The 21,456-nt window shown below is 43.0% G+C and overlaps 1 protein-coding gene across 3 annotated transcripts; it reads left to right on the top strand.

Annotated features, from left to right (window-relative positions):
- Positions 1-382: 382 nt before the first annotated feature.
- On the top strand, positions 383-21,017 carry MCM3 (minichromosome maintenance complex component 3). 3 transcript variants are annotated; one of them, XM_037743595.1, is made up of 18 exons: positions 383-620; positions 1,858-1,970; positions 2,389-2,597; positions 3,074-3,204; positions 5,927-6,165; positions 6,661-6,769; positions 7,824-7,977; positions 8,318-8,449; positions 9,038-9,246; positions 11,583-11,757; positions 12,139-12,265; positions 13,321-13,471; positions 16,207-16,347; positions 17,312-17,415; positions 18,262-18,347; positions 18,827-18,896; positions 19,655-19,802; positions 20,251-20,373. In XM_037743595.1, the coding sequence occupies exons 1-18, from the start codon at positions 543-545 to the stop codon at positions 20,371-20,373; spliced, it is 2,499 nt and encodes an 832-aa protein (XP_037599523.1). In that variant the 5' UTR covers positions 383-542. The 3 variants fall into 3 exon arrangements, with proteins under 3 accessions (XP_037599523.1, XP_017398340.1, XP_037599524.1); XM_017542851.2 differs by lacking the exon at positions 19,655-19,802 and having other exon boundaries at positions 20,251-21,017; XM_037743596.1 differs by lacking the exons at positions 1,858-1,970; positions 19,655-19,802 and having other exon boundaries at positions 568-620; positions 20,251-21,017.
- The last annotated feature ends 439 nt before the right edge of the window (positions 21,018-21,456 follow it).

Here is a 21,456-nt window from a genome sequence, read left to right as displayed (position 1 = left end):
CATCTCCCTGCGTTATAAACCACCATCCTCTGACGTTTAGTCTACTTTCAAGGAAAGTCCCACCGCTAGCCAGAATTTGGTCACTGCATCGGGTCAAAAGTTGTGCAGCTTGAAAAAACTCTGCAAAATATCCGGGAAAGAGGGAGAACACTCCTAGAACGCAGCGCTTTCCTTTTCTCCAGGCCGCTCCCTCCAGCTACCCAATGACCAGCCTCTATGAACTTCCTCTCGGCCCTATTGGTTAGTTTTCCAGTCAGTGAGGAGGAGGTGGGAGGGGAGGAATCTAGAGTCCCGGATGGTACGTTTCCCGCCACGGCGAGGCGCCCAGCGGAAACCTGGAGAAGAATAAGCTTTTGATTGGACAGTTGCTATTCCGGCGTCAGAGAATTCAGCCAATCATAATGTTTATATGCTACCAGGGTCCCCGCCTCTTCCTCGAGGTAACCTTTGGTGGCGGGAAAAGTTCGGAAGTTTCGCGCGGGGTGGAGTGATTCTGGGAACCTCTGCGCTGCTTTGGTGGAGGTAGTTCTTCGGCGGCGGGCATGGCAGGTACCGTGGTGCTGGACGATGTGGAGCTGCGGGAGGCCCAGAGAGATTACCTGGACTTCCTGGATGATGAGGTGAGGGAGGCGCCGGCGCGCGAGCACTAGCGCTCGGAGTCCCTGCGAACGCCGCCCGGCCAGGCCCGCCAGACATCCACACCGTGTTCCTCCCCGGAGCCTGCTGACCCGAGCCTCCCGCCCCAGTCTTGTAGTTCTCGCGCTGGACTTGCTAGTTTGTGTTCTATAAGCGAACTCTTGGAAGCGATCCTTTAACTTTGTCCTGAGTACAAGCGATGTTCCGGGCGCGCGAAAGGCGACAGGTTCCCATTAATGCCAGCAGAATGGCAAAGCCCACCGCGGCCTTTTGCACTTCACGCCCAGCTCTCTCTTGATTTGGGGAGATTGTGGGCTAGGGAATGCCCTAGGGCTGTAGTGATCAGCCGCGTTGCCGGGTGCTCAAATTTTAGTGACTGACGTTTTACCTGGAGGAAAAGACTTCCTAATTCGGCTGCACTGTTTTTCAGTACCAACTAAGATGCAGATAAAAAGTGTTTTGTATGCAGGCTAAGGGGATTTTATTTGCAACCGAAGCCATAGAATGTTGAAAAACCATCTTGAAGGGTTGATGATATAACCAAATAGCTGAGATTCTCTATTTTAGGAGAACCCTTGCCTTATTACAGAAATGATCGGGAAAAATATTACTTCTGTACATAATTCTTAAATTAAAAGCCATTTTAATGTGAATATTGAGTCACATTATTACCAAATGTACAAATTATATACACTTAAATTTGTATACTACATGTAAATATATGTAGAATACATTGATATATAGTATACATTGATATACATGGTGAAATGTATATTAGTGTATACTGTATACAGCTATATACAGTGAAGCAAATTATACAATTATATACAGTGAAGCAAATTAATATATCCATCTATTTACATTGTTACCTTTTTACTTACATTTTAACAAAGTTTGCATTTATTGTCCTTTTAGACATTTCATGAGCTCATTTTAATTCTTCACTAAAGACAGAAATGACAGCATACAGAAAAGTTGTCCACAAGGATGGGAATAACAGCATGGACCTTGAAGAAGTCATTATAATTCTTACAGCTCCCTCTTAGGGTGTATTTCAAATCTGAAAATAGTGAATGAAAGGGAAACATTGATGAGCATATACTTGGGATTCAGCTCTGCTGCAGTGATTAACGTAGTTATCTGGCTGTGAGAACTATTTCTATTAGAAACATTTTGTTTTTGAATTTGTGGCTATTGTGATATGTGATGGCCGTTTTGCAGGAAGACCAGGGAATTTATCAGAGCAAAGTTCGGGAGCTGATCAGTGACAACCAATACCGGCTGATTGTCAATGTGAATGACCTGCGCAGGAAAAACGAGAAGAGGGCTAACCGGTGAGTGGCAAGGGGATATACTGGTCCTCAATGAGAATGGCTCCCTTCCCTCACGGCCAGATTGGAACGGCCTCCCAGGAGAGGACTTGTATGAAACAGTATTGATCTAGAAGCCTTAATAGCTCACCAGCACCTATTTTTTTTCTTCCAAAAAGTAGGTGGTTGGCATTTTCCTCCCAAATGCCCTCCTTCCAATGTTTAGCTGAATATGATTTTTATATATTTGATAAGTTGAATTAAAGTTGGTCCTTAGTTTTGGTATTCTGCTGAGTCTTATAGGATGGCAGGAGAAAGCAGAAGCTGGAATTTCCTATTGTTCTTAATGATCCAAGAATATTTGCTCTTTTGAGAATGCATTTTTTTTTTTTTATAGTTCTGCCCTGTCTGCCTAATTTTTCTTTCTCTTGTCCATGTACAGGCTCCTGAACAATGCCTTTGAGGAACTGGTTGCCTTCCAGCGGGCCTTAAAGGATTTTGTGGCTTCCATTGATGCTACCTATGCGAAGCAGTATGAGGAGTTCTACATAGGATTGGAAGGCAGCTTTGGCTCCAAGCACGTCTCCCCACGGACTCTTACCTCTTGCTTCCTCAGCTGTGTGATCTGTGTGGAGGGCATTGTCACTAAATGTAAGTGGATTAAAGGGAGCCACTAAGGAAATGAAGGTAGAATAGACTTAAGGAGATGGGGAAAACAGGAAGGGCAAGGTAGATGTGGGTAGCTTGTGGCTTCAGAGAAGTGGAGCATTGGAATTATGTGGTAAAACTTTGAGAGGCTCAGTGCACAATGATTAGGGGGATCTTGAATAATCACTTGAGTTAGTAGAATGATGAATTCTGCTGAATGCTAGAGGAGTCTTGGTTTGCGGCAGTCTTTCATTTCAACCCCTAACTCCACCTTTTAATTGGGATTGGTAGTGCTTAAAATTTTACATGGATATGGTGGTGGTCTATGTATAAATAAAAAAGTGAATAAAAGGTAATATTGAAATAAGTTAACCTGGTCAAAAGAACACAGTGTTTGGAGTCATGATAGGCTCGCATAGGTTTGGGTCCCACTCGAATCAGTCTAGTTGGGTGACTTTATGCACATTTTTCATTCCTAGGTTCTCTAGTTCGTCCCAAAGTTGTCCGCAGTGTCCACTACTGTCCTGCTACTAAGAAGACCATAGAGCGACGTTATTCTGATCTCACCACCCTGGTGGCCTTTCCCTCCAGCTCTGTCTATCCCACTAAGGTAGGGGGGATACATTGAGCCTTCTTGGGGGTTGGAGTCAAAGATTCCAAAGGCAAGGAATTGTGTAATATCTGATCTTTTTTCTATAAAGGGTGAAAAATAAGGACTAATCCAAAGGAAAGATTGATTGCAGGCCAGAGTTTAATATGAAAATCTCACAATTCTTACTTGTTTATTTTTAGAGATGAGGTCCTCCTATGTTGCCTAGGCTGGGGTGCAGTGGCTATTCACAGGTGTAATCATGGTGCACTAAATTCTCAAACTCCTAGGCTCAAGTGGTCTTCCCGAGTAGTTGGGATTACAGGTATGTGCTATGACACCTGGCTTCCTAATTCTTATTTTTTTTTTAGAGATAGGATCTCTGTCTCTCAGGCTGGAATGCAAATGGTACGATTATAGGTCACTGCAGCCTCAAACTCCTGGACTCAAGGAATCCTCCCACCTTAGCCTCCTGAGTACCTGGGATTGTGGGCATGCACCACCACGCTAATTTTTTTCACTTTTTATAGATATGGGATCTCACTATGTTGCCCAGGCTAGGCTTGAAGTCCTGGCCTCAAGTAATCCTTCTGCTTGCATCATCCAAAGTACTGAGATTATAGACATGGACCATCATGTCCAGCCACAGCTCTTCTTATTTTTTTAAGAAAACACTTGTTCACTTTAGAAAATTATGGAGTAGTCATTAACATAGCTGTTTTAACAAAGTTATATAAATTTTATGATCTACCTTTTAAACAGTAGAAAAATAATGCTAGACTGTTAGGTAATCTTTACAAATATTTTGTTGTGGGTTTGGGAGAAGGCTGGCATAGGAAAATGCTTTCTTTATTCTTAGTGTTCAGATTGATCTGGATTGAGGACAATACAAGGCTTTCTTCAGGAGATGAAAGATCATTAGTATTGATTACTTGATGTGTGAAATCATTCTATCAGAGAATTCCTCTCCTCCTCTCATCAAATTTTAATTGAGAACACTGTATTCAAAGCACTGTCAAGCCCTATGGAGGACAAGGATATAAATTAGACCAGTCCTCATCATCAGTCTTCAAAGTGACAGAGAAATGAAACATATAAACAAAAACAATAATGGGTATCTTAGAATTATAACTTAAACATACTTTAGCATCATTTAGCCTACCTCCAGATGAAATGCTGAGATCAGAGAAGTTAAATGATTTGCTTATGGTCCCAGTTAGTGATGGCCTTAAGGACTAGGACCTGTGTCTCTTTCGTATTTTTTTTTTTTTTTGAGACGGAGTCTAGCTCTTGTTGCCCAGGCTAGAGTGCAGTGGCCTGATCTTAGCTCATTGCAACCTCTGCTTCCTGGGTTCAAGCGATTCTTCTGCCTCAGCCTCCTGAGTAGCTGGGATTGCAGGTGCTTGCCACCCCAGCTGGCTAATTTTTGTACTTTTAGTAGAGATGGGGGTTTCACCATGTTGGCCAGGTTGGTCTTTAACTCCTGACCTCAGGTGATCTGCCCACCCTTGGCCTCCCAAAGTGCTGGGATTATGGGCATGATCTACTACCCAGCCTGTCAGTTGTATTTTCTAAGTCATTCTGTTGTCTTTGGACCTTAAGGTCTCCACTTTTCTAGAATTTCCTCTTCAGGAAGTACTCGGGGAATACTCCTCTGTTGATTACTGTGACCAAGCTTCTTTGTTCAAAAGGTGAAATACATTGGATCAGATCTTCTGGAGGTTGTTTAGCCTGGTGCTTAAGAACGTGGGCTTTGGAGTTCACATTTGTGTCAAGTCCAGGCTCTGCTACTTAGCTGTGTTACCTGGGGGAACTTATTTCATCTCTCCTAGTATCCTGGTTTCCTTGTCCATGATGCGTGAAAAATACCTTCTTTATAAAGTTGTGATAACTATATTAGATAATTTTGTGAAGGAGGAGTAGCACAGTGCCTGGCACATAGCAAGCACTCAGTAAGTGACAACTGTGTTTTTAGAAAATTCAAATGTCAAGGAAGTAAAACTTTAGTAGATATACAGGAAAGCTCACATAAGTATGGTTTGATGACATTTTAGAAGCTGAGTATATCTGTGTGACCAGCATCCAAATGAGGAAATGAAGCATTAGCATTCAGAAGTCCCTCTTGAGGGCTCATGTTACCCAAGGGTAACCACTATTCTGATGTCTTAACAGCATATATTACTTTTGCCTGTTTTTCTGTTTTATTTAAATACTCTTGTGTTGGGCTTCTTTTGCTCAACATTGTGTTTATGAGATTTATCCATGTTGCATATAGGTGTTTCATACATTTTTATTGCTGTATAGTATTCATTTATGCAAATATACTGTGCTTGTTTAACCATTATACTATTGATGGCATTTTTATATTTTAAAATATTTGACTATTAGGCATAATGCTGCTACGAGCTTTATAGTGCATGACTTTGGGTGAATGTTTCTGTTGGTTATTACCAAGCAGTGGAAAAACTGCTGCAGAATGTAAGCATATATTCAGCTTTAGAGGGGAAGTAAGAATCTTAATTTAGATGTTGATATAACCTAGTCCATTCAGACTAGGAGTTGCCCCTTCCATTTGATCATTTGTTACTAAAACAGGAACAGAAAAAGCTAGAGAAGGTACTTGGCTCTTTTTGTTCCTGAATAATAAAATTTTATGAAGTCATCTTATTTCCCATGACACATCAGTGTGGCATTTTTAAGACCGGACTGAGATCACTCTACCCCTCTGTGTGTCTTTTTCTAGGATGAGGAGAACAATCCCCTTGAGACGGAATATGGCCTGTCTGTTTACAAGGATCACCAGACCATCACCATCCAGGAGATGCCAGAGAAGGCCCCAGCCGGCCAGCTCCCCCGCTCTGTGGATGTCATTCTGGATGATGACTTGGTGGATAAAGTGAAGCCTGGTGACCGAGTTCAGGTGGTGGGAACCTACCGTTGCCTTCCTGGAAAGAAGGGAGGCTACACCTCTGGGACCTTCAGGTAAAAGGCCTGCCTTAAAGTGTATGGAATGCTGTCGACAGCTTCCATTTCTGGTAATATCCTTTCTCCAGTTTGCTGTATTCCAGAGAGTTGTATCTGATAGGTGGAGTGCTCTCTCTGCCTGGGAGACAGGATACCTTCAATACCTCTTTTCTGTCAGATAAAGCGGGCGTCATATGCCAAAAATGAGACTTATCTGTGACAACGATTATAGCCTCATGGCTTTCCTGGGAGTTTCTCATGTAATTACACTTCATCCCCATACACAGTTCTGTCTGAAGCTCTGTGGGTCAATTTCAGAGGTGGGGCATGATCAGCATATTTGGGTCACAGACAGAACCAGTTGTTTAATTGACAACAGTTACCCTCCCTCCACCAACTCTGATCTGCTGGTCTAGTTTGGTAGCCTAAAAAGGCTTACTCTTGCTGGGGATACTAGCTACTGATGTTAGGAATTGAATATAACAGGCTTTCTCTTTATTCTCTTTGTCCCAGGACTGTCCTGATTGCCTGTAATGTGAAGCAGATGAGCAAGGACGCTCAGCCTTCTTTCTCTGCTGAGGACATAGCCAAGATCAAGAAGTTCAGTAAAACCCGATCCAAGGTCTGGGCATTCTTTAGATGTTTGAGGGTGGGAATGGATTTCTAAGAGTTGTGTTTTGTTGCATAGCTGTTTTTGTACTAGATCAGAAGGAAGGGTTGAAGTTTTTTTCTCTAAAGTATTTGGCGTTAGCTTCTTCTATTTTTGTCCCAATCAATAAGTGAAAGGGTGTTTTTGCTGTTTGTTCTTTAATAATTCTTTGTTATTAAACAATTTTAATACCTGCTACCTGTTGGGCTGCTAAATGAGCCTAATACAAATATTAGGATAGGAGTTAACTTAGCAGTGTACCAGTAAGTGTATTTATTACTGAAGACATTAGTGATGCATTACTAAAATTAAGCGTTTTTTCTTTGTTTTAGTTCTCCAACTTGTTTTTCTTTTTAAAGATAGGATGTATATCCACATTTAGAATTGAACTACGTATATGAATGTGTGATGATAAAGGTTACTGCTCAAGCATAGTACATATTCTTTTTTTTTTTGAGACGGAGTTTCACTCTTGTTACCCAGGCTGGAGTGCAATGGCGCGATCTCAGCTCACCGCAACCTCCGCCTCCTGGGTTCAGGCAATTCTCCTGCCTCAGCCTCCTGAGTAGCTGGGATTACAGGCTCGCACCACCATGCCCAGCTAATTTTTTGTATTTTTAGTAGAGACAGGGTTTCACCATGTTGACCAGGATGGTCTCGATCTCTTGACCTCGTGATCCACCCGCCTCGGCCTCCCAAAGTGCTGGGATTACAGGCTTGAGCCACCGCGCCCGGCCTCATAGTACATATTCTTATTAAACCTAAAATGTTTTGAACCTGGGGCGACTTTTTTTCCCTTGAAGATTAAACCTCTAAACAGGTTTCGGAATCCAGGCTGCCTCTGTGCCTACTCTGATAATGGCCTGATAATGTGATTTGTCTTAGAGAAGAAGCTTTTGCAATTAGGAACAATGTACATGTTTATATATTTCTTCAAGTATTTTCTATAGGCCAAAGTATATAAAGTGGAGTTCCACAAAGTTCCATTGAATTTCACTAGGCTTGCCATTGGTTATTTCTCCTGCAGGATATCTTTGACCAGCTGGCCAGGTCGTTGGCCCCTAGTATCCATGGGCATGACTACGTCAAGAAAGCAATCCTCTGCTTGCTCTTGGGCGGGGTGGAACGAGACCTAGAAAATGGCAGCCACATCCGTGGGGACATCAATATTCTTCTAATAGGTATGATGTTGGGGATTTGCTTTAGACTCTTGTTCTTTTGGAGTTCTTTTGTAGGGACCTGTAATATGTAAGATTGAATATTCTGTACTTGGCAGTATTTCAGTCCTATCAAAGGACAAAAGGCTAAAATGAAGCTTTTTTTTCTTAATTGTGTCTGGAATTCCTGACTTATAGCATATAAAATATATTCTTCCGTGAGTGGTAAAGGGAAAAGCGAAGGAAATAATTTTGAAAGCCAGTTACTGTATGACTGTTGTGTCAAGAGCTGTGCTAGAAAGGCAGAAGTTGCTGGGGTTGCTGGGGAATTTCCTAGAGAGTCATCACTGCCCCCACCCTGCAGGAGACCCATCGGTTGCCAAGTCTCAGCTTCTGCGGTACGTGCTTTGCACTGCCCCCCGGGCTATCCCCACCACTGGCCGGGGCTCCTCTGGAGTGGGTCTGACGGCTGCTGTCACAACAGACCAGGAAACAGGTAAGGGTGTAAGGGTCCTTGGCAAAGGCCCAGCAAAGAAACTGAGCGTAGATCCATTGTGTGCCCTGGCCTATGTTCTGAAGATATATTCGAGAGGTTATTTGGGGCATGATTGTAGAGGACTGAGTATTCAGCAATGGTGGGTGAATTAGTCAAGTCTTTGGTGTTCATCTATTTACAGGAATATTTTTGATTTGAAAGGAGAAAAGCTTAGCACATTAGAAAGGAAATAAAAATGAAAATTCTACTATTTTATGAACTAGAGGAAGGGATTTGGAGACCAGTGAAGAGAGAGCAGAAGTCTAGCTGGGATATTACTTGAGGATGATGCCAATGAGCAAATCTATAAAGGAAATTTGTGAGAAGTTAGTTACTTGGAGGTCAAAGTGGGACAGAAAGATACTAATATTTAGGTTTTAGCTGAAAAGGTGACCCACCAGGGTTTCCTCTAAGTTTCTTGGAGCCAAGACACCTTTGCTGCATTCTTATGTGTAAAGTGAGAGATTCCTAGGAAGGGGATTCAAATCCCTTGCTTCTGGCCCCTATAACCTAGACTGTGGCACATATGTTTACCTTCTCACTTCCCAGGGGAGCGCCGCCTGGAAGCGGGGGCTATGGTCCTGGCTGACCGAGGTGTGGTTTGCATTGATGAATTTGACAAAATGTCTGACATGGATCGCACAGCCATCCATGAAGTGATGGAGCAGGGTCGTGTGACCATCGCCAAGGCTGGCATCCATGCTCGGCTGAATGCCCGCTGCAGTGTTTTGGCAGCTGCCAACCCTGTCTACGGCAGGGTAAGTGGAATCAGGCCCCAGTCACTGTCCTCACCTTCATCTGGTTTTGCTAACTGGGCCGAGAAGTGTATTCTAGGTGACCCAGGGGAATAGTAGGCCAAAGACTAAAGTAAGATCATTTTCTTGTTACCATCCTTTGTTTAGAGCAGTGTTCCTCATCCAGTCCTGCAGAGCAGAATCCCCTGGAAAGTTCCTTATTTTAAAGTAACTTCTTAATACAGTTAAACAGTCCATTTAATGTATTTAACAGTCCATTAAATAAAAAGACTACATGCACGTGGCGGGAGAATTTCTAAACAGAACAGAGATATAGTATGAAAACGAAAAGACTCACTTCTCTCCCTTCTCACTTGGCCAAGAGATAACTGCTTTGAAGTGTTTCAAGAAACAAAAATTTAAGCATGTACCAGCAAATATACTAGTTCCTTGTTAAGAATGATCTCTATCTTTATCATGACCATGATGTGCCTAGATATGTGTCTTTTTATATTTGTCTGTGCTTGGGGTTTGCTGTGTTTTCCTTTTAAAGAAATAGATTTCTAATATTCCATCATAGGGATTTAGGGATTTATTTAACTAGTCTCCATTTGATGGGTATTTAGTGGTTTCCTTTTTTTCTTCCTATTATGAATGAAGCTGTAGTGGCCATCCTTTTATGTGTGTTTTGTTGTCGATTTGGGAATATATCTATAGTGTAAATACCTAGCAATGAAATTACTGGATGAAGAGTTATATGCATTTTTCTTTTGGTAGAGATTGCAAAATTATCCTCTAAAGATTGTACCATAGTAATACTTCCATTAGTAAATGCTCATAAATGCGTTATATTTACCAACTCCTTTTATCCTCTCAGTAACTACCTCACAATGTGTAGTTATCTTTTATTTACAGATGAGAAAATGGAGGTACAAAAGATTATGTAACTTGCTTAAGAGCCACAAACCTGAAAATGGCAGAGCCAGGATTTGAGCCCAGAGCTCATGCTGTGTCCTGGCAGTTTATAATCCCCTAGTGTATGGGAACATCTTGTTGCAATGGTGTTTTTATATATACAGATGTGTGGTCTCCAGCTCAGAGTTTCTGAATTGAAATCTGTGAGTTGGGGCTCTTGGTAGCTATGGTTTAGAGAAGCTCTGCAGGTTGGTTATATATGTGTAGACAAGGTTGACAACCATACGTTTTAAAATTAATGATAGGGCTGGGTGCAGTGTCTCATGCTTGTAATCCTAGCATTTTGAGGGGCCAAGGTGGGAGGATCACTTGAGCCCAGGAGTTTGAGACCAACCCGGGCAATATGGTGAGACCTCATCTTTAAAAGTAAAATAAAATAAAATAAAATAAAACAAAACAAAATAAAATAAATGGTAATGTATGTTTATGTCATTCTGAAGAATGATTGGGCAGTATAAGAAAAATGGCAGGACCTGAAATGTGAACATGGTCAAAGTCATTATTACCTAAAGGCTGTGAAGTGTATGTGGATGGGTAGGCATCAGTCCAGTAGGCCCAGAATTGAAAGGAGAGTATTGAGGTCCTTGAATCCTAAAGAAAAACTCCCTTGATTCATGCTTTTTTTTTTGAGACGATCTCACCCTGTCATCCAAGCTGGAGTACAGTGGAGTGATCCTAGCTTACTATACCCTCAACCTCCCTTGGCTTAGGTGATCCTTCCACCTCAGCCTCCCCAGTAGCTGGGACTATAGAGGTGCACCACCATGCCTGGCAAATTTTTTTTTTTTTTTTTTTTTTTTAATTTTTGTAGGGACAGGGTTTTGCCATGTTGCCCAGGCTGGTCTCAAACTCCTGGGCTCAAGGAATCCACCTACCTCAGCCTCCCAAAGTGCTGGGATCACAGGTGTGAGTGGCTGTGCCTGACCAGTTCCTAAGATGTTATGATTTATAGATCATTGGCTATTTTAGTTGAGGTTTTACCCATATCTTCTGAGTAAGGGACTCCAAAAAGTTCTAAGTGCTTCTAGCCTAACCAGCTTGCCCTGTCTTTAGGGAAAGGGATCATCTTTCAGAGTCAATCCTGCCTTGGGAATGAGAAGAGCAGAATAAGGCTTGGGAAGGAGGGTCCTGGTTTTGAGACCTACACTCAGCCTGTTAGAGGTTACTGTGGTACAGGAAGTGGGGCTTCCTAAGGAGGTCAGTTAAAGAAGGGTTGCAGGTAGAAGAGATGATTTACCTTGTTCAGTGGCTTTAAAATTTCACTGTTTTTTGTCTGTTTTGCTCTTTGAGGTCAAGCCTTCCATTCCCACTCCCAGAGTCGCTGCAGCCTTGTTCTTTCTTCCTATTGATGTCATGTTCACTTCTGTCGTTCTCGCATTCCCCAGTATGACCAGTATAAGACTCCAATGGAGAACATTGGACTGCAGGACTCACTGCTGTCTCGATTTGACTTGCTCTTCATCATGCTGGATCAGATGGATCCTGAGCAGGATCGGGAGATATCGGATCATGTCCTTCGGATGCACCGTTACAGAGCACCTGGGGAGCAGGATGGCGATGGTGAGGCCATGAGGATAGTAAGAGTAACTAATGGAAAGGGGCGAAACACATGGTAGTTTGGACACAGCCCAGGTGGTGGTAGGTGTTTTAGTGTCGGGGTTGATGTTGAAAAGCCCTCAACTGCTTAGCTACCTCCCCTTGCTTACTGGAGGTTATCCTAAGGTGGGTCTTTTGTCGTTTTCTGGGTCTGAGAATAACTTTGAGCATCTTCTGTGGGCCAGGTAGTTCCACCATCTTTATTTGTGGGTTCCATGTGTCTGATTCTTTTTGGACCTTTTCTGTATGAATCTTGGTGTCTTCCCTTCTTGTGCTATGGAAGAAGCAATTTTCCCTGGGTTAAACTCTTTATTACTTTCCTTTCTCCTAACTGGCGTATACCAGCTATGCCCTTGGGTAGTGCTGTGGATATCCTGGCCACAGATGATCCCAACTTCAGCCAGGAGGATCAGCAGGACACCCAGATTTATGAGAAGCATGACAACCTTCTGCATGGGACCAAGAAGAAAAAGTGAGCATTCTCTTAACTCTTCCTCAAGGGTACCTGCAATTTGTGTTATATTAGAACATGTGTATATCTAAGCTTAGCTAAGGCATTATGTGCCCAGATCAAAGCCATGCCTGGAGTCATAACCATGTGGACCAATTTTCTTTTCTGGGTCCACAATATATCCTTTATCCTGGTCAGTTGCCTTGTAAAAGTTTGAGTGATTCTGATGGTGGATGTGTGATGTCTTCTTATACATGAAAGATGGCACATGTCATGAAGCCACTTGTGATGAAGGGTTAGTAGACAGCAACCATTTGAGACTTTGTAGGTAGACTTGGGTGAAGGACATGTGATCAGGTGCTCAAAGTGTGAATTGTGGGGTCTTACACCTCTGTTTTTGGCCGTGATGCAGTAAGAAGCATAGCATAATCTTCAAAGCTGTTGGTTTAAGAAGTAGAATTTGGAGTCAGAAAACTTTATATGAGTCCACTTTAGCTTCTCTGAGCCGTAGTTTTCCCACCTACAATTAGAGCAAATAATACCTAAACTTTCTTTTTTTTTTTTTTGAGACGGAGTTTCACTCTTGTTACCCAGGCTGGAGTGCAATGGCGCGATCTCGGCTCACCGCAACCTCCGCCTCCTGGGTTCAGGCAATTCTCCTGCCTCAGCCTCCCGAGTAGCTGGGATTACAGGCACACGCCACCATGCCCAGCTAATTTTTTGTATTTTTAGTAGAGACAGGGTTTCACCATGTTGACCAGGATGGTCTCGATCTCTTGACCTCGTGATCCACCCGCCTCGGCCTCCCAAAGTGCTGGGATTACAGGCTTGAGCCACCGCGCCCGGCCTAATATCTAAACTTTCTACCTAAACTACCTAACTCACAAATAATACCTAAAATAATTAAATAAAAATATGTGAAAGAGTCTTGCATATGTTCGATATACATGGCAGTTATGATAATGGGTTCTAGGCTTTGTCTGTTTTGACCCTGGGTTTTCCGAGAGGCAAAGCCACTAATCCAGGCAGGTGGTAAGGTGCGGCAGGGAGATGGAATTCACTGTGTGTGGCTCCAGGGAGAAAATGGTGAGTGCAGCATTCATGAAGAAGTACATCCATGTGGCCAAAATCATCAAGCCTGTCCTGACACAGGAGTCAGCCGCCTACATTGCAGAAGAGTATTCACGCCTGCGCAGCCAGGATAGCATGAGCTCGGACACCGCCAGGGTGAGTGCCCAGGGGAGCATGGGCCTGGAGTCCCTTAGGTATAAGGCTGGGGCAGGAGTCCTTGCCATCTGGGAGCTTTGAAAGCATTTTAACTTAGTGACCTTTTTTTCCTGGTCTGAAGGGCTTCCTGTTACACAATTTTAATCATTTCCTTTTACAAAGGAAAATGAAATAAGGACTCCAGAGATAACATGTTATCTCATGAGTTCGAATGACATTGGCCTCCAGAAGCTGTGATTCATTCAGCAAACATAGTGACTTCTGGGAAGTGACCTAGTCTCTCTTCTTACAAGCAATGTAAAATTAATAAGGACTCTTCTCAAAGAGCTAAGATCCAGGAGAGAGAAGCACAAAGGTAGATAGAAAGACATCCATACATATTTATAATTATATTCCCCAGTGTGGTACTTACAAAGGAATCGGTGTGAGAGGCTATTTGAGTATAGATGAAGAAACTGTTAATTTTTCTTTTAGCTTCCCTTAGGGGTATGAATATCAAGAGTATGTTATTTGGACTGGACTTTGAAAAATTACTAGCAGTTAGGCAACCATGATGATTATTCAAAGCAATTTCTAGTAACCTAACATAGCTGTCCTTGAATTTGTCTAAATCTTTCTTTTTGAGACAGCGTTTTCGTCTTTGTTGCTCTGGCTGGAGTGCAATGGCGTGATCTTGGCTCACCGCAACCTCCACCTCCTGGGTTCAAACGATTCTCCTGCCTCAGCCTCCTGAGTAACTGGGATTACAGGCATACACCACCAGCCTGGCTAATTTTGTGTTTTTAGTAGAGATGGGATTTCTCCATGTTGGTTAGGCTGGTCTCGAACTCCCGACTCCAGGTGATCCACCTGCCTCAGCCTCCCAAAGTGCTGAGATTACAGGCATGAGCCGCTGTGCCTGGCCCAAATTTGTCTAAATCTTTTTGGGGCTGTGTAGTTTGCATAGGATTTTACAGCAGAAATATCCAAATCCAGAACTCTTATTACGTGACATAGATGTAGACTCTTGAATTAGACATGATCCCAGATTATCTACTCCAGCCTCACCCACTCTATCTTCTCAAATGCTGGGACTTTCTCGCCCTGCCACTAGGCTGGAGTGCAGTGTGGCACAATCTTGGGTCACTGCAACCTCCGCCTTCTAGGTTCCAGCTAGTCTGCCTTAGCCTCCCGGATAGTCGGGACTATAGGTGTGCGCCACCATGTCTGGCTAATTTTGTATTTTTAGTAGAGACAGGGTTTCATCATGTTGGATAGGCTGGTCTCGAACTCCGGTCTTGATCTCCTGACCTCGTGATCCGCCCGCCTTGACCTCCAAAGTGCTGGGATTACAGGTTTGAGCCATTGCACCTGGCCGGGATTTTCAATACCCCCAGTGACAGCATGCTCTGAACATTACTGTTTTGAAATTTTAGAATATTTATTAAGCTTAAACCCCACAATTTTTACCTATGGGTGTTAGTCTTGTTTTTTGGAGTTTGCGTATCACCTATCTTCCTCATTAAACAGTTTACTTTCTTTTTAACTGTTCCTTTCCACATGGAACTTCTGGTGTGTCACAGGCCCTCTCATTGAACCTAGAACTGAGCATCATACACTATTTTAGTTGTGGTCTTAGTGTAGGGTCTGTAAGTCTCTCAATTTGTATTCTCTAGGTCTGCTAGTGCAGGCTAGGATTTCACCAGCATTTTAGGTGGTTCAAGAATTAGAACATGTAATGGAGTGTATGACTTCCAAACTCTGGTAGCTTTCTAAATTATTACAGGATTTGATGAATGAATTTAAATGTGAATGCATTTATTTTTGAATGTCATTGTGGATATACATGGTAATTTAGGAAACTTGAAACAAGAAGTAACCAGGATATGTCAGTGATGGGTCATATAATGGGAGACTGGGGAGGTGTGCCAGAAGGAAGTAGTTTCGTGTCTGATCCCACCTCTGTAGCTAGTTTTTGGACTGTAGACAAATCCTTTTCACCCCTCAGGTCAGCTTCCTTATCCATAAAATGAGAGGATTGGACACATTAGAATCACCTGAAACTTGTACACATGTCTAGTCGTAAACACCGAGATTTCTGATTCATTCATTTCCAATTCATTCTGACTGATTAGGTCAAGGACGCCATTCAGACAATAGCATTTTAAAAGGTAAAAGCATCTTGGTTTGGTATTCACCGGTCCCCGTGAAAACCATTTGTTAGAAATGTGTCCGAGTTCTCTTCCTCTGGACTGAGTTTACTCAATCATTACATATTTGTCCTCAGATTACTTCTTTCCTTATCCCTCCTTTAGTGTGACTTTGGAAAATTGACTTGAAGGTCTTTGAGTCCCATTTCCTTCATGTATAAAACTTCCTCAAGTTTTAAAGAGGGTAAAATGGCAGAATGTATATAAAGGCAAACTTCCTGCTGCATTGCAGGCCTGCAGACACTGATTATTTTTCTCCCTTCTGCTTTCTACGCTGTAGCCTTTTATCTTTCCAGTTGTAAGATGCCTCATTTTCTTCCCTGTTCACTTGTTCCTCCTTCCTGCAGCACTCTTGGGTATATTTCCTTGATCATGTTTATCATCTTTCTGAATTTTAGATGGCATCTATAGAGAATACAGAGCTCTGAATTCTCTGCTTGGGCCACCTGGAGCTTTTCTGGTAGTGTCATTTCCCTTTCTATGCAGTAGGATTGATGGGTGTGCCTAAAGGATTCAGGATAAGCAATCTTCCCTTTTCTTCCCTAGACATCTCCAGTTACAGCCCGAACACTGGAAACTCTGATTCGACTTGCCACAGCCCATGCAAAGGCCCGCATGAGCAAGACTGTGGACCTGCAGGATGCAGAGGAAGCTGTGGAGTTGGTCCAGTATGCTTACTTCAAGAAGGTGAGGATTCAGATGCCTGGGCATGAGAGGCTCTTCTGAAAACAAATCACAGTTGCATGGGCTTCCCAGCCTTCTGTGGCTGACGCTACATTTGGATTGTCAACAAAAAGCAGTATTTGTCTTCCAATGTTCAGTCTGCCTCACTCTTTTCCTCTCGGACACTCAGTGATTCTCAACCCTGACTTCACCTGAGAATCGAAGGAAAGCTTTAAAATGCTGATTCCAGGGGTCCTAGAGATTCTGGTTTAGTTCATGTTCTGTACTTTCAGTCAGCTGCTTCTCCGTCTACCCCTACTTCCTTTGTGTTTTAAAAAAGTAGGTGTTTTCAAAGGAGCTACCTCAGTAGTCTTCCTCATCCCTCTGTACATTTCCCCTTGGTAGTCTCTTCAGATGTTCCATTGACACCTCAGAAACTCATGTTAAAAGTTGAACTCTCAGACTTAACCTTTTATCCTGTTTCTGTTTTTGTTTGTGACATTGCGTCTCTGTCATTTTAGATATTAAGCCTCAAAGCCTAGACTCCCTTTTCCTAGTTGCCGACTCCTGACCTAGTCTGGTGAATTTTAGCCTTTTGGTGTTGAGTTGTGGGTCTGATAAGCTCTTCCTCGCTTTTTGCTAGGTTAAAGGTTGTCTTGGATTTCAATTAGACACCTGATTTATAAGGAAATAGATTGTTTTCCACTTAACCATTATGGGCTAGATATTCGATTCTTTATTCAGTAAACATTTACTGAGTACCTACTACATAAACAGCATTTAACATACTTCCCAGCATTTAAAAAAGATGGGTATCAGTCTCTACTTGTGCCCCTGGTCCTGGGACTTAGGATCAAGAGGAGCTAGGTAAACCATTGGAAACATGGAATTCATTCCTGCTGATGGTACAGAAGGGACTCAGAGTTCTCGAAGCAGCCGCCCTGCATCAGTGACCCCTCTAGCTTACCCCCACTTGCCTTGGTCCTAGGTTCTGGAGAAGGAGAAGAAACGTAAGAAGCGAAGTGAGGATGAATCAGAGACAGATGATGAAGAGGAGAAAAGCCAAGAGGACCGGGAGCAGAAGAGGAAGAGGTAAGGTAGAGCAAAGCCAATGAGATTAAAAAGTTCCAGTTGGTGCCCAGGCGCGGTGGCTCCTGCCTATAATAATCCCAGCACTTTGGGAGGCGAGGCAGGTGGGTCACTTGAGTCCAGGAGTTTGAGACCAGCCTGGGAATTATGGCAAAACTCTGTTCCTACAAAAAATACAAAAATTAGCCGGGCGTGATGGTGCACACCTGTGGTCCCTGCTGCTCAGTAGGCTGGGGTTGGAGGATCGCTTGAGCCTAGGAGGCAGAAGTTACAGTAAACTGGGATCATGCCACTGCACTCCAGCCTGGTCCACAGAGACCCCATCTTAAAAAAAAAAAAAAGTTCCGGTGGGGGCTGGGGAGAGGAGTAGAGGCTGGAGGAAGTGCTCCTTATTGGTATCAGGTTGTTCATGGAGGATGTGCCTAGACCTGCAGGGTTTGAGGATGAAGATAACCGGGGTAAAGGAGGGAGCGAGCCAGCCCTTCTCTTGTGCTTTTTACTGCTCTACTGCTAAAGAAATGCTAAACAGTAGAAGCAGCAACCCAACCACTGAGGGTTTTGAATATATACTTCGGAATTCTAAGGGAAAAAGCTCCATGGCTGTGGTTGCATTTATAAGGGTGAGTGATGTGGAAAAAGAGCATTGGGAAGCAGTGCCTGTTTGTGTACTAGTCTGGGGACTTGGTCTTGTTTAGAACAGGCAGCAGTTTGCAAAGGTCTAAGCCTAGTGCTTCACTTTGACTTAGGTGGTTCTGAGTCCTTTACTACATGGTTAGAGGACAAGATGGGGCTCCCTCGCCATTCTGTCTCCAAACTCTTTCTCTCTCTTAACTGCTGTGTGTGTTTTAGAAGGAAGACTAGCCAGCCAGATGCCAAAGATGGGGATTCATATGACCCCTATGACTTCAGTGACACAGAGGAGGAGATGCCTCAAGGTGAGTAAGCACCGCTTACTGATGAAAGAGGTTCTTTCTGTGCCTCATGGACTTTTCTAGTTGCTCTGTGCACTTTATTTTCTTGTGGACTCTTATTTATTTGGCTCCCTGCTTGGAGCCTGTGTCTAAGAGCTTTGTCCCAAGAGAACTTCAGGGGAAACCCACAGTAAAAACTTTGGAAAAAGCTTTGCTCTATTGTGTACAGCTTCTTGATGAATTGTGCTGTTTTGTTACACCTGGTATAAGCATCTCAGATAATATATATGTTGAGGGTCTCCTGCCTGACTCAATTCCTTCATCATCCAGTGAAGATTTCCCTTTATCCTAATTGTTCTGCCTAGCCCCTTAAGAACCCTAGGAACTAGGAGTGTTCAGCAGGCTGAGTGAGGGAAGGGGAGTGGAGATGATTTCTCTAGTGTTTGTGGAAACTGCTTCACCTTGCTGTCTTCCCCAACTCTACAACTGTCAACCCTCTGAAGTACACACTCCAAAGACGGCTGACTCGCAGGAGACCAAGGAATCCCAGAAAGTGGAGCTGAGTGAAGCCAGGTGAGTAGAGAAATTACTCCCACCATTCAGGGATTCTGTGTATCTCTGAGGAAGGGACGTTGTTCCCTTGCAGAGAGTGAGAAACTGCTGGTTATGGATAGAACTCAAAACTAGAGGCCTGCGGCTTTTAACGTTTTATATTCTCATTTAATTTCAAACTTAACTGAAAAGTTACGAGAAAAGCATGAAGAACTTCTGGATGTCCTTTTCCCAGAACCCTCAGTTGTTTAAATTTTGCCATTTGCTTTATTAAAAATTCTCTCTCTGAGAATTTGAATTATGTCCTGGTGGGGTCAGGAAGAAGCGTTTTACAGCAAGGACAAAACTTAACGTCTTATTGTAGCCTCAGATTCTTCTTGGTGGGATAGATACATTTTGGCCATTTGTTTTTGAAATGAATTTTTACCATCAGGGTTTTAGAAAACATTTTTATCTATAAATTTTAAAAAAAATTTAACAAATTTTAAACCAAAGAAACTCCATAGCCAAGTTTTACCCTTTTTTCTTTTTATACCTTAAACACATAACACAATGTGTTTACTGAAGAAAATTTGAAAAGTGTTTAGAAAAAAAATTAAAATCAATTGTAACTCTATCCCCCAGAGACAACCATTGAACTGTATCTTAAGATGCCTCTTGAATTAGCTCATATAGATCTCACTCTTTTTTTTCTTTTTCTTTTTTTTTTTTTTTGGAGACAGGGTCTCACTGTGTTGCCCAGCCTGGAGTGCAGTGTTTATTTTTTATTTTTTGTAGAGGGGGGTCTTGCCATGTGGCGCAGACTGGTCTTGGACTCCTGGCCTCAAGCAATCCTCCTACCTGGGCCTCCCAAAGGGCTGGGATTTTAGGCATAAGCCACTGGGTTTGTTTGATCTCATTCTTTTTAATGACTGCAGGATTTCCATGGTATGGTTGTATAAAAATTTATTGAAATTCTGTAATGATAGACATTTGGGTTGTCCCCTGTTTACAGTAAAACAGTATTAAATTTATCAGTATGCACTCATGCAAGTATAGCTATAAGGTTTGTTCCTAGAAATGAGCTACCTGGGCCAAAGGATATATGCTTTTATGGCTTTAGTTAAGTGCTGCTAAATGGTTCCCCATTGATGCTGACCAGGTTACTATTTTACAGTGAATGGGAATGCCAGTTTCCCACACACTAGTACAAGAGTTTAGCTTTAAAGGGGGCTCCTCAAGGGTAGCACTGCCATCAGAGGCACATTGTGTGTGAGAAAGAATATTGAGGGGACACCTCTACTGTATTAATACTGTGGATTTTCCTAGCATAGCTCTTTCCTAAGAGCATTTGGGTTTGTTTACTCCTCTTCCCCCTTTCTTCTGTCTGGGGCAGGTTGAAGGCATTCAAGGTGGCTCTCTTGGATGTGTTCCGGGAAGCTCATGCCCAGTCAGTTGGCATGAATCGCCTCATAGAATCCATCAACCGGGACCGCGAAGAGCCCTTCTCTTCAGTTGAGATCCAGGCTGCACTGAGCAAGATGCAGGATGACAATCAGGTCATGGTGTCTGAGGGCATCGTCTTCCTCATCTGAGGAGGCCTCGTCGCTGAACTTGGGTTGTGCCAAGAGTTTCTTCAATGTTTTCCACCCTCTGCCCCACTCAAGTCTTTGCCTCTACTCCCCTGACTAACAATGTTGAATTGAACTGAAGGCGAGGAATGTTGGTGATGAAGCTGAGTCAGGACTCGGTAGACCCTTTGGGAATGGGTCTGGAAAGCTGCCATGGGATGAGGAAAGAGGAGTCAGTGGGAAAGGGCGAGGACTATTGCATCTTCATTGCAAATGCTCTGGCTCGTATGCCCTGCTTCCCAGTCCCACACAAACCCAACTGTTATTTTCTGTAAGTAACTTGACTTCTGAGTACTTTTGGCGGCACAACTCTTTTCTGTTGGCTGTTATTTTTTTCCTTCCTCCAGAGCACTTCGGTCTATACTAGGCTTGGGTAGTTCTAACTGGTGGAGAGAGGTTCTGAGGCAAGTCATGCAGGTCAAGAAAGCTTTCTTTGCAGTAGCACCAGTTAAGGTGAATATTTTACCACAAAACAAACCCCATATCTGGATGAATATCCAGGATGTTGAATAAACGTAGCCATTTTGTACACGCGGTCTTAAGAGTCTGTTTTTTATACACACATTGAGCTTTGTTTTCCTTGAGAGCAACCAACCCAGCAGGGTTTGCTGCTCCCGCATTTGCAGCAAACTACCACAAGGTGGCAGCAGCCTGCTGTGATCACTCTGGGGGTTCTATCTTCTCTAGAGGTAGTTTTCTTCCTCAGCAGCACCAGCATTTATCAGTCAAAATTGGTAGTGCAGACCAAACCCTGCCAATTTAAAATAGCTAAATGGCCATGGGAGGCCGGTGAGTAAAAGTCCAGGAAAAGAATCGCCCGTCTGCCTGGCACTTTTTGCCTGAATCTAAACTTACCCTTCATGAAGATAAAATACCTGGTAATATCAGATACCTCAGAATCCTGGGAGTTCCTTCCCTATAATGAGATCTTGTTACAGGATCCTTTTTTTTTTTTTCTTTTCTTTTTTTTT

The sequence above is a fragment of the Cebus imitator genome, unplaced genomic scaffold (genome assembly GCF_001604975.1).
Source record: "Cebus imitator isolate Cc_AM_T3 unplaced genomic scaffold, Cebus_imitator-1.0 Scaffold148, whole genome shotgun sequence".
NCBI lineage: Eukaryota > Metazoa > Chordata > Mammalia > Primates > Cebidae > Cebus > Cebus imitator.
This window is presented reverse-complemented; position numbering and strand designations above follow the sequence as displayed.